This window comes from Leopardus geoffroyi, chromosome E1, assembly GCF_018350155.1.
Source record: "Leopardus geoffroyi isolate Oge1 chromosome E1, O.geoffroyi_Oge1_pat1.0, whole genome shotgun sequence".
NCBI lineage: Eukaryota > Metazoa > Chordata > Mammalia > Carnivora > Felidae > Leopardus > Leopardus geoffroyi.
The window spans coordinates 9,481,740-9,494,195 of record NC_059330.1 but is presented as its reverse complement, the minus strand read 5'-3'; the positions used below and the strand labels follow the sequence as shown (position 1 = coordinate 9,494,195).

At 38.7% G+C, this 12,456-nt stretch overlaps 1 protein-coding gene across 26 annotated transcripts in view; it reads right to left on the bottom strand.

The window, feature by feature from the left end:
• NCOR1 (nuclear receptor corepressor 1) overlaps positions 1–12,456 on the bottom strand; it is a 162,475-nt gene that overhangs the window by 117,212 nt on the left and 32,807 nt on the right. For all 26 annotated transcript variants that reach the window (XM_045487468.1, XM_045487478.1, XM_045487473.1 and 23 more), the window contains exons 3-4: positions 11,899–12,032; positions 1,236–1,428 (exon numbers count right to left, since the gene is read on the bottom strand). In XM_045487468.1, coding sequence (XP_045343424.1) covers positions 1,236–1,428; positions 11,899–12,032 — 327 coding nt within the window. The remainder of the gene's footprint in view (positions 1–1,235; positions 1,429–11,898; positions 12,033–12,456) is intronic.

The following is a 12,456-nucleotide window of genomic DNA, read 5'->3' as shown; positions in this document are numbered from 1 at the left end:
TATTTCTAGAGCTTTCCCCACCTATCCTATCATTTTGTAAATTTTCAAATGTACATAAAAGTTGAAAGAACAATACAATGGATATGCATTTATCCTTCATGCTCACTAGTTAACATTTTACTATTTTTGCTTTCTCTCTAAACATATCCACACACCTACCTTTTTTTTTCCCCTTTAGCAGAACTATTTGAAAACAAATTGCATACACGTTCACTATCTCTTAAATCACTTTTCCCTGCATAAAAACTCAAAGAAAAAGTGTGGGTACTTATTTATCTGATATCAGGGTGGAAAGGGCCATTAGCCACAAAGGTAAATAAACATTAGGGAAGAGATATTTGCCAACAAAATGGGAAGGGGGACGGGGATAGCAAAAAGGTTAACACTACACTGTTAAAAGAGTATCAAAAAATTAGTTTATTCTTCCTAAAACAAATATTTATTCAGTACCTACTAAGTGCCAGGTACTTCCCAATCTGCAGATTTAATGGTAAGCAAAATACACAGTTAAAAAAAATAAACTCAGCAACAAAATAAGGGCATAATGCACGCACATGCATTTCACAAAAGGCAAGAAACAGTAACACAAGAGGAAAAGAGATTTGATCTTAATAGAACCTTCTCATAAATTCACAGTATACTTTGTTGAAAAATGTCACAAAATATAGCTATATATTAAAAGTATGTATTTCTCTCCAACATATAGAACTATACGTAATTTTCCTCTGTATTGGCAAGTTTTCTCAAGAAACTACTTTTTACATAAATTATCAGAACAATTTATTTTTCTTTATAAAAACTATAAGCACAGACAAACCTCACCTAAAATGCCTTTTCTCTTATATAGCAAGTCAATAAACTGCAACTGAATTTAAGGGGATTCTCTCAAATTTAATTTAAATTTAACAAAACTGTGGTTGTCTTAAGAACCACTGACCACATTTTATAGCCCAGCAAGCCAGTACAAAAATGCTTGAGAGTTATTCAATAGCAATTTTTCTTTACAGCAGTCCCCAGGTTGTTTTCATTTACCAAAAAGGCAAAAGTACTGACTTTAAAAGGCCGGAGCACTCGGTCTGTGGTTTTCAGTTTTGTTTAACAAAATTTTTACTTTCCCATAGCACTAACCTTTAGAGACTGGCACAATCGGACTTTCTTTTAGGCACTGTGCCCGAATATGGCTAAGTAAACATCACAGACCGACAACTCCACAGGGTAAGAGAACAAATATTTACCTTCTTAGCGTCTGCAGAAGACCTCAACCCTTCTGGCAGCGTGTGCACTAAAGGTAAGACCGCAGCACTGACACGCTGGAAATGGGAATCAGAAACCTGTTCCAGACGTGGCCGCTTGGATTCCAGTGAATCATGATCCACTGGGGATGGCCCTGGGTGAAACTGTTCATATCCAGTTCTCCTTTCTTGAGGCCTATTACATAAAAAGAAAAGAAACACTTGAAATTTCTTAAATGATGTACAACTTCCTGCTAACACCCCTGGCTGGACTTTAAAATAAATGTGAAAATTATGCTTACTTTTAAAGTGAATCCCTGCCCCCCCGTCCTGCACCCCAGAAGAATAGATATAAAGTGCTATTAAGCCTCCAATTCTTTTTTTCATTAAGTTATTTTTCCTGTTTATTTACTTTTGAGAGGAAGAGCATGAGCAAGGAAGGAGCAGACAGAGGGAGACACAGAATCCAAAGCAGGCTCCAAGCAATGAGCTGTCAGCACAGGGCCCCACGCGGAGCTCGAACTCACGAATCGTGAGATCATGACCGGAGCTGAAGTTGGACGCTTAACCAACTGAGTCACCCAGGCGCCCCTAAGCTTCTCATCCTAATAGAGAAGTTTCTTCAGGGGAGGTGAGAATGGTAGTGGTAAAGAAGTGACAGACATAACAAAAGATTTCCATTTGCAGGAAATTTTAAGTTGCTGAAGAATACCCCTAAAATACAATTTTTAAACCTATGGCATAATAACTGAATTTAGTATGATCTAAACCGGAAAAGCGACTACCATTATGAACCAATAATAAAACAAGCAGGAAACAAATCTCCCAGCAGGTGTACATGGAAACATAAATGACTTGAGTTGTGAGATATTATTAAGACAAGTGTCTTGAGTGGAAATGTAACATTGCTTTGAAATTCCAAAATACGTATTCTGTCTAGTTTCTGCAAGTACATATAAGTGTCTTGGAAGTCAGGAATCTGCCTTTGATTTGTACTCTGTACAGAGTACTACGTGTGGGTGTTCATTAATTTCACTTTCCCTTTCCTATAAAAGTATTTACAGAAGCAACACTTTACTTTGTGGGCCAAGCTTTAAACGAACATCTCACAAAATATTTCTCGATGAAAAGGATCATCACTGGCTTTCCTTTTTAAAAGAGATGATGAAATAAACCCTGAGGTCTATAAAATCATTACATTCCAAGAATCTGAATGCTCACTCACGACATAAATCCTATTCCTTTCGTAAAATTCGCAATGACGTCACAAAAACTACTGCAGCAGAAAGACTTAGGAACAAAATGAGGACGGCTGCTTTTGCCGCTGTATTCAATATGGGACTGGGGGTTCTCATCAGAGCATTAGGCGAGAAAAAGAAATAAAAGGACTCCAAATCTGAAAGGAAGAAACAAAAGTATTTCTATTCAGATGACATGATCCCATAGGTAGAAAAACCTACAGAATCTACCAAGAAAAGTCAATAAGAGTTAATAAATGAATAATGCAAAGCTACAGGATACAAATTCAACACGCAAAAATCAGTTGTATTTCTATATATCAGCAATGAACAGTCTGAAAATGAAATTAAGAAAATAATTCCATTTATAGTAGCATCCAAAAGAATAAAAGCTAGGGATAAATTTGACCAAGGAGGCCCAAGACTTACACAGTGAAAACAACAAAACATTGCGGAAGAAACTAAGGACAATCTAAATAGTCAGATAAGACAGCCCATGCTCATGTACCGAACGACTTAATATGGTTAAGACGACAATACTACACAAAGCTATCTATGGATTCAATGTAATTTCTATCCAAATGCCAGTGGCGTGTTTTGGAGAAACAGAAAAACCCATCATAAAATTCATATGGAATCTCAAGGGACCCCCCCCCCCCCAAAGAGCCAAAGCAATTTTGGAAGAGAAATACAAAGTTAGAAGAACTCACGCTTCACAATTTCAAAACTTACTATGAGCCTACAGTAATCAAGAGTAATCAAGAGTGATACTGCCCTAAGGGTAGACATACAGACCAAGGGAAGAGAACTGAAAGCCCAGAAATTAACTCACATCAGTGGTCGGTGACTTTTAACAAGTGTACCAAGACCATTCAAAGAGGAAGAAACAATCTCTTCAACAAATGGTGCAGGGGAATCTGGATCCCCACATGCAAAAGAAAGAGGCTGGACCTTTATAACAGACCACCCACAAAAATCAACTCAAAACAGATTACAGATTTTAAAAGATAAGACCTAAAACTCTAAAACTCCTAGGAAAAAAATATAGGGAGAAGTCTTCCCGATGTTGGATTTTGCAATGAATTCTTGGATATCACACCAAAAGCCCAGGCAACAAAAGAAAGAAGAAAAAAAAAAAAACTGGTAAACTAGGCTTCATCAAAACTATCAAGAGACTGAAAAGAAAACCCACAAAATGGGAGAAATTACCTGCAAACCATGTATTTGATAAGCTTTTAATATCCAGAATATTAATGGCCTTCCCACAACTGAACAATAAAAAGAGAACTTGAAGGAGGAGGAGGAGGAGGAGGAGGAGGAGGAGAAGAAAGAAAGAAAGAAAGAAAGAAAGAAAGAAAGAAAGAAAGAAAAAAAGAAAGAAAGAAAGAAAGAGGCAAATGATGTGAACAGACATTTCTCCAAAGACATACAAAGGACCAACACACACATGAAAAGATGCTCAACATCATTCGTTATTATGGGAACACAAATCAAAACCAAACTGAGGTACTGTTTGGCTAGACTTGTTTGGAAAAAAAAGAAAAAAAAAGCACAAGTGTTTACAAAGATGCAGAAAAATTAGAACCTTGCACACTACTGCGTGGGAATGTAAAACTGTACAGCCACTGTGGGAAACTTTTGCAGTTCTTCGAAAAGCTAAATATAGACATATGACATATGACATATGACACAGCAATTCCACCTAGGTATATAAGGTATATATCCCAAAGTACTGAAAACAGGGACTCAGATACCAAGGTATTGAAAACAGACTCAGATACTTGTACACCAACGTTCAAGCGGCATTATTCACAACTGTCAAAAAGTGGAAACAACCCATGTCCGTTGACAGATAAATGGATGAACATAATGCGGTATCTACATCCACATTTATATGTGGCGCTGTATAGTGGTAATACAGTCCACTTTGTGGACTATTATTCTGCCACAAAAAGGAATAAAGTTCTGACACATACACTACAATGTGGATAAACCTTAAAACATTACACTAAGTGAAATAAGCCAGATACAAAAGGACAATTGCTGTGTGGCTCCATTTATATGAAGTAATTCAAACAGGCAAATGCAGAGAGAAAGAAGGTACATGAGAGGTTCCCGGGGACTGGGGGAAGAGGAGGAAGGGCGATTATTGCCTAATGGGAACAGAGTTTCTCTTTGGGGCAATGAAAACGTTCTGGAAATAGTGGTGATGGTTACAAAATCCTGTTGTGCACTTAATGCCACTAAACTGGAACATTTAAAAATGGTTAAAGTGGTAAATCTGTGTTACATACATTTTACCACAGTAAAAAAGGTCACATGCAAGTTAATTCTTGGAATCATTATTAATAAAGACTAGCCTAGGAAATTCTAGCATATAATTTTATTTGTGAAGCTTAGAACCACTTGAGAGGGTGACCTTTGCTCTTTTTCAACAGTTCACTCTTTTCCCATTCACTCAACTCACTGGACTCGGACTTAACTGCCCCATCATTTCATTTTATTACAAGTACTCACCACGCACTGAAGTCAGCAATGACCTCCTAATACTGAAAGCAAAAGACTATTTTTAGACATACGCTGACCTATCTGCCACATTTTATACTTTACTTACTCCTTCCTTCCTGAAACTCTCCTACCTCTTGGTTTCCAGGACATGACCGGCCCTGGTTGTCAGAGTCTGTTTTCCACAGGGGATCCGAGCACAGATCGGTTTAAAATAGCCCACCTCCGACGATGCTGAGCTTCCTTACACAGTCTTTACTTCAACTGACCTGCTGGAAAACAAACTGTAGTTCTCCCTTCTCTGCTTCTCTGTCACAATTGCCATTTTGCACACACACAAAGCTTAAGGCTCACCCTTCCTGGACCTTATACTGGAGGACTGTCCCCCAAAGTATAAATGCCTCCAGAGCTCCTTTGACAAGCTAACAGTTCCCAAATTTCTGCCTTCAACAAAACTGAAGAACTTAAGGCATTAACTAACATTTTCATCTTAGATAAAGAAGTGATTTAGGGCATATAACTCATAAAAAACTACTTTTATGAATAAGGTTTCTTGGCACCATCAGAATAAAAAATAAGAATAGAGTACATGGCTGCCTTCATTCTATCAATAAGTGATAGTTTGAAAACAGCCATCATCTATCTCATTAATGCATGGATGCATTTCCATGAAATTTTACTTATATTTGATCAATTTGTTTCTCATTTTTGTAAATGATTGCTGTTTTGATCAATCTTATAATATTTCCATCCAGAAGTTTTTTTAAACAGATGTTGGCAAGGATACGGAGAAAGAGGAACCCTCTTGCACTGCTGGTGGAAATGCAAACTGGTGCAGCTGCTCTGGAAAACAGTGTGGAGGTTCCTCAAAGAGTTAAAAATAGAACTACCCTAAGGCCCAGCAATTACACTACAAGATATTTATCCAAAGGGTATAAAAATGCTGATTCAAAGGGGCGCATGCACCCCAATGTTTATAGCAGCACTCTCAACAATAGCAAATTATGGGAAAAAAACCCAATGGCCATCAACTGATGAATGGATGAAGAAGATGTGGTTTATGTACACAATGGAATATTACTTGGTGATAAAAACAAAACAAAGAAATCTTGCTATCTGCAACAATGTGGATGGAACTGGAGGGTATTATTCTAAACAAAATAAGTCAGAGAAAGACAGGTATCACATGATTTCACTCATATGTGGAATTTGAGAAACTTAACAGATGAACATAGGGGAAGGGAAGCAAAAATAAGATAAAAACACAGAGGGAAGCAAACCATAAGAGACCCTTAAATACAGAGAATGAGGGGGGGGGGATGGGTTAGATGGATGGTGGGCATTAAGGAGGGCACTTTTCAGGATGAGCACTGGGCATCTTATGTAAGAGATGAATCACTGGGTTCTACTCCTGACGCCAAGACTACACTGTATGTTAACGAACTTGAGAATAAAAGAAGAGAAAAAAGAAGTTTCTTAAAATAGAGCATCTTTCAGAAACAGATGCTTTCCCATGTTTTTGTTGTTAAATAGAAGTAAGATAGGTTGATCGATAAAGGACTCGGGATAATCAAAGCGACTCACGTGAGGATAAATTTTGTGAAAAAAAGAATGAACACATGAGCTCCGAGAAAAGAAGGAACAGAAAGAGAAGTTTTGTTAAAGACAAGTTTGTTCATACATAGTGTCATTTTAAGTGGATGATGGTACCAAATCGCTATGGTATTTAGATTCCGTCAGATAATTTTAAAACTGTATTGCAGCAGTTTTCCTTAAAATGTCAATACTTTCAATATGGCAAATTATATCCATCTTTTAAAACTTAGGAAACTTCTAAATGTCAACTTAAAAATGTACAATATAGCTTTTCAAAGTTCTTAAGAAATATGCAAGCAACAGGTTTGAAGACCACTGTTTCAGTCCTTTTCCTTCCTCTCTCTCCTTCAGCGGCTTCCGCCTCATAGTATCTTTACCTGTTGGGGACCCTCTGGGTTCACCTTTGAACAGCTGCCCTCTCATTTTCCACCCTCCCTTGGATCACAAGCACCGATCTGGACCTTTAAACCCAGATCGGCCCCCGCGCATGCAAGATACATCTCCAGCTGGATGTGTCACAGGTACCTCAAGCTTAATTTGCACCAAACTCGAGTTGTCTCCCCTTCGTTGCTCTTTCCTTAATCTCTATCACACTGTCACAGCCACGGAACCAACAGCCATCCAACAAGCTGGAAGGCCAGGATTCATCCAGGTCTCCTCCCTCATCTTTGCCAATTGCGAGGACATGGCAGCCTTCCCTCCTAACTTACTCCAGCCTGTCTTGTCTCTGTTTCGCTGTCCTATCTCAGGCTCACACTCTCCATGTTCTCTCTGCCTCTAGTCTATCCACCTCAAATCCACCCTCCACAGAGCAGCCAGAGGTAATCTGTCAGACACAAGCATCCAGCGCCAGTTAAAGGCCACGCCCCTCAACACAGCACTTAGAATGAGGGCCACTGCCGGCCTGCAAGAACACTGTGTGTGCAACCTGCATAAGCAAAGGCAACCCTCTGGTACACAGGACCTGGCAGACTGCCCGAGCTGGATTTCGGTCCTCGGTTGTCCCCTCGACCTACAGAAGTTAACTTCCAAGTATTACATGTTACCTCTAGTGAATCTGCCTGTGACATTTCCCAAAGCCAGAAGGTACAGTACACCTAGCACTGGAGGAGAGCATACGGCCACCAGTACACAGGACAATTAGGACAGACATCGAGTAGACACAGCTCTCTTGCCATCAAGACATCAGGCGATTTCCCATTTCAGTTTGCCCATCCTTTTTACAAGAGCAAAACTATTCACGGATAAACAGGTAAATATCTAATTTCACACTTAAAACTGCAAAAAATTTTAAGTGAACCATATGAAAATCTTTGTGAAAACAAATACAGTTTTATATTGGAGTCCTGGTGGAGTTAAGCATGAAATCTCCATCTTAAGTGAACGTATTTGCCTTTTTTAAAAACTAACACCCGTGGAAAGGTATAGCCACTTTGGCAACAGTCTAGTAATTTCTCAAACGGCAAACAAACAGAGAACTACCATATGATACAGCAATTCTACTCCTGGGCATATTCCCAAGAGAAAGGAAAATTCATGGTCACATAAAAACTTGTGCATGAGTGCTCCTAGCAGCATTACTCATAACAATCACAAAGTGAAAACTCAAATATTTATCAATTGAGGACTGGACAAATGAGGCATATAAAGAAAAAACAAACATCAGATTTTCATACTAAAAACCTCTGTACACTTTTTTTTTTTTTAACTTTTTTTTTTTTCAACGTTTATTTATTTTTGGGACAGAGAGAGACAGAGCATGAACGGGGGAGGGGCAGAGAGAGAGGGAGACACAGAATCGGAAACACGCTCCAGGCTCTGAGCCATCAGCCCAGAGCCTGACGCGGGGCTCGAACTCCCGGACCGTGAGATCGTGACCTGGCTGAAGTCGGACGCTTTACCGACTGCGCCACCCAGGCGCCCCTCTGTACACTCTTAAACTTAAAAGTTCTTACATCTCACGGACTTCCTTGACCTCTCAGTACCATTTTTAAATACCTTTAAAACAAATTAAAGTTTTTAAATGGGCTTTTTACTGTAATATACCTATACCTTATCATTTTAATTTTAAGGAAAAGGTAACTCTCATCGGGGGAACATGTCATAAAGTTCATAGCTATTCAAAACACATCTAGGATTACATCAGTAGATTTTATTTTTTCCTAGCTATGGAAATTTAGTTCACCTAAATTTTCAAATGTATAAGCATGATTTGGCTTCTTCTTTTGTTGCTCAAGGGAAAACCAATGATCTGAATTTTGGTGAATCTTTTATAATATCTGAAACTACCTTAAGCTGTTCTGCAATTTTTTATCTAAATATCCAAATACTCTAATTATGTGGACTAATTTTTCCGATGAAATCTAGAAAATACGACTGATGACATTTCACCCAGAAATGACTCATATTTTAAGAGTATGGTTTATAAAATGATAGACATTCACTAACCAAAAAAATTCCAGGAACACATAAAAAAAACTAAGCAGCAAATTGCCCCAAATCCCACCACATGGAAACAATGCTAAAATTGGGTGAATCCTGTACCCAGACATCACTTTATTTTTACATATGGGTAAATGGATATACAGGCAAAAATAAACTTTAAGTGAAGAATATTTGGTTTGTTTTTATACAGGTATTAGGAGAAAAAAATAAAATGAAATAAAGCTTACATTGGAAGGAATTGCTCCTTTACCACAAGAAATTCATTCCTAAAAGATTATTGCTAAAGGATAAGGGGAAAACTATGAAAAGCATTAAGATGGGATTTTTTTTTTTTTATAAGCCTAACATTTCCATTTTAGAAGTATCAGATTACTCCAGACACAATCTTCAAGGGCGTACCTTTAAACGTCTCCCAATACCTACAATACCTCTAGATCCTGTAGTTACGTTACTATTACTTTGTCAAGATTTGCTATTGACGTTCAGTTATGGAACCATAATTCGTCCAGATGTCTCACATGGACTTTTTACTTAAAACGGTGTGTGGCTTACTACAGTCCTTTTACCATGGCTTCCATTCTTTGGCTGGATTCTGTCACCTAAAATTCTTCCAAGAAGTTTAAGTTTTCAGTCTAAGACTGTCCGCCTGTCACTTTTATTCTTAAACTTGAGTGGTACGTAATATTCTTGGATCTCATTTCTTTTCCTCCGAACTTTGTAGCTACTGCTCCCCTATCTTCTATCCTGTAGTTGCTTGAAGCCAGACTTGTTCTTCCCTGTCAAGGATTTCTTTTGCTTCCTGAATTCCTGATTCTTTTACTTACCCTTGAACTGTGACAAATGAGCCAAGTTCTGTCCTGATACTGATCATTCTGTGTAATTATCCTTGGAGCAAAATATGCCCTATCCATCTACAGAGTTCTTCCTTCACTTTAAAATTATCAATTATTACTTCCTTTCCTTGACAGGTTTTCCACCTCAGAAACACACATTCTCATGAAATTTTGGATGGTTTTATCAACCGCTTTATAATTGCTTTAATTTTATTCTTTTCTTCTGCATCCACTCTGATTGTCTCTGGACTTTCTCACATGACAAAGGTCTAACTTTTAGCCACAGCTGTTGTATTCCTTGCTTTTTTATATTTTATATACTGAATTTATAATGGTGGGCCTGGGGGAACTGGAATGTCCAATCTTTCATTTTATCTAACTGGGTTGTCTTGTACTGTTGTCAAATACCTTCTTTTTAAAAGGTTTTAAGTTCGCCTACAGTGTATAGCACTTAGGGGGCAATTTCTTCATTGTTTTGTCTTCTTACACACCGGGCGCTTTGTTTTTGACACTCTGTATTGCCTTCTTTAATTTTCTCTCCCAGGAATACCTTTGCCCCGTCCATGGCTTCATTACCCTCCTGCTCAGGGATGTCACATGCAGCCCTACCCAGACTTTGTCTTCGCTATAAAATGGTATGTGTGCCTTTTCCTTGCTCATCCACTTTGCTTGGCATTTGTCTGCAGACAGAGGACTGGCGTTGGTTTTCTACATGCTTTTCTATAGCCTGAGGGAATAGGGAAATGGGGCAAAGGAGAAGAAAACTTGGTTGGGGCTATGTTGCCTTTCTCGAGGATCCTGGCCCGCCCTACAAGCCAGATGCGTAAACCAGTCCTGAGGGCTTCAGCTCATCACTTTGGAAAACGGCACACCGTGCCCGCCCCTCCTGCGAGATGGCGCAAGAGGGGTTCCCAAGCAAACAGTTCACTACTACTCCACCCTAACTATTCACATTTTCTCAAATTAGGGAGTATTTCCGAGAAATCTTAGGATTTTATTGACCCTCCTTCTTTCTTCAACACTGCTTCTTTGAGAGTAGAAGTAGGAACTAGGTGCAAGATTCTTCTAATTCCTTCCTTAAATGCCATTTTCCCAAGTTTATGGCAGTGGCTGTATGCCTTTCCTGCTTTATACAGGGTGGGTTTTAGCCACTTTCCGAAAAGCTATTTTTATGTATTTGCTAGATATGACGGAGGAGAGTGATCTGAATTCCCTCCACAACCTTCACCAAGGAATGTATTTTATAATAATTTTAAACACAGCCAAATAATTTCAATCCTTTTATCATCTTAAAACCTAAACAGTAAACATACCTTTATAATAGGAAATCAGGTTCTTTACAAAACTGCTAAAACAAGAAAGGCAGAAAGGCAATTTAATAAAAAGGAGTTATTATACCTTAGATTAAGAGTGAAGATGGCTCAAGAGAGCAGAGATGGTAAGGACACTGCGGAAGTGAGAGCCTTCTGTGAACGGGCCAACATCACCTGACCACAGACTATCCTCTGAGGACAATCTCATTACTATTCTCATTATTACAGGTGAGAAAACTGAGGCTTAAAGAATCTAAATCAGGAATTTGCAACCCTCGTTGCAAATGAGAATGACCTGGGAAACTCTGGACCCACACGAACGCCTGGGCCCAATCCCAGGAACGGATTTAATAATTCTGAGATGGGGCGCGGGCATCAAGTTTAAAAACCAAGGTGCTTCTAAAATGCCGCCAAAACCGAAAACACCAGTTTACACATACGACCGAGGCCATAAGCTGACCAGAAGGCAAACCTAGTCCACCAGACTTCCCACTACACAGCACCAACTGTGAACTCTGGAAACAAGTTTGAGGAGTTTTTATAACTATTATGATAACTACTCCAAAAGATCATCAGATATAAAAGAGCCCAATATATAAATAAGTGACCACTCGCAGCTTGGTTAATAAAATTATCAAGGAAAAGTAACGTTAAATTTAATGGCACACTTATGAAGCGAGTATACACACACCGCAGAAGGTGCATCCTAGATGGAAACACAGAAGAACCCCATTACCTGTCAGAACCTGGGTGAAATTCTGAGAGCAAGGAAGGTCGTCTGCGAAGCTGCTGTTGCTGCTGCTGCTGCAAGAGCTGTGACGCCTGGCTGACTTCAAGATGAGAAGAACGATAATCAGGGACTGCAAATTCCTAATAGGGAAATAATCATAAATTAATTATTAGCCAAAAATTGAAAAGCATCGTGAAATTAAACCAAGTATCAATGCACAGAGGCAGTGACGGGCTGCTAAGTGTGGAAAGAAGCAGCAATGATGATTTCAGTCCTTCACTGATCTGATTTTTCCTCTTAAACCTAACCATCAACATTTTAACTGAGTATCGTTCAGAAGAAATCAAAATGAAATTTTGTGTTCAGTCTACATTTCCCTCATTCTACTGTAACATGCATTATAAGTCACTCCCACTCCATATTACTCAAATAGTAAGATCTCAAACTCATGTGTTCAATATGAAATCTTAAAAATCATTCCAAATTAAATTCAAAATCAGTAAGCTAGCAGGGCCACAAAAGCCATTCGGTTAAATCCATGAAAATTTACAAACGAAGAGACGT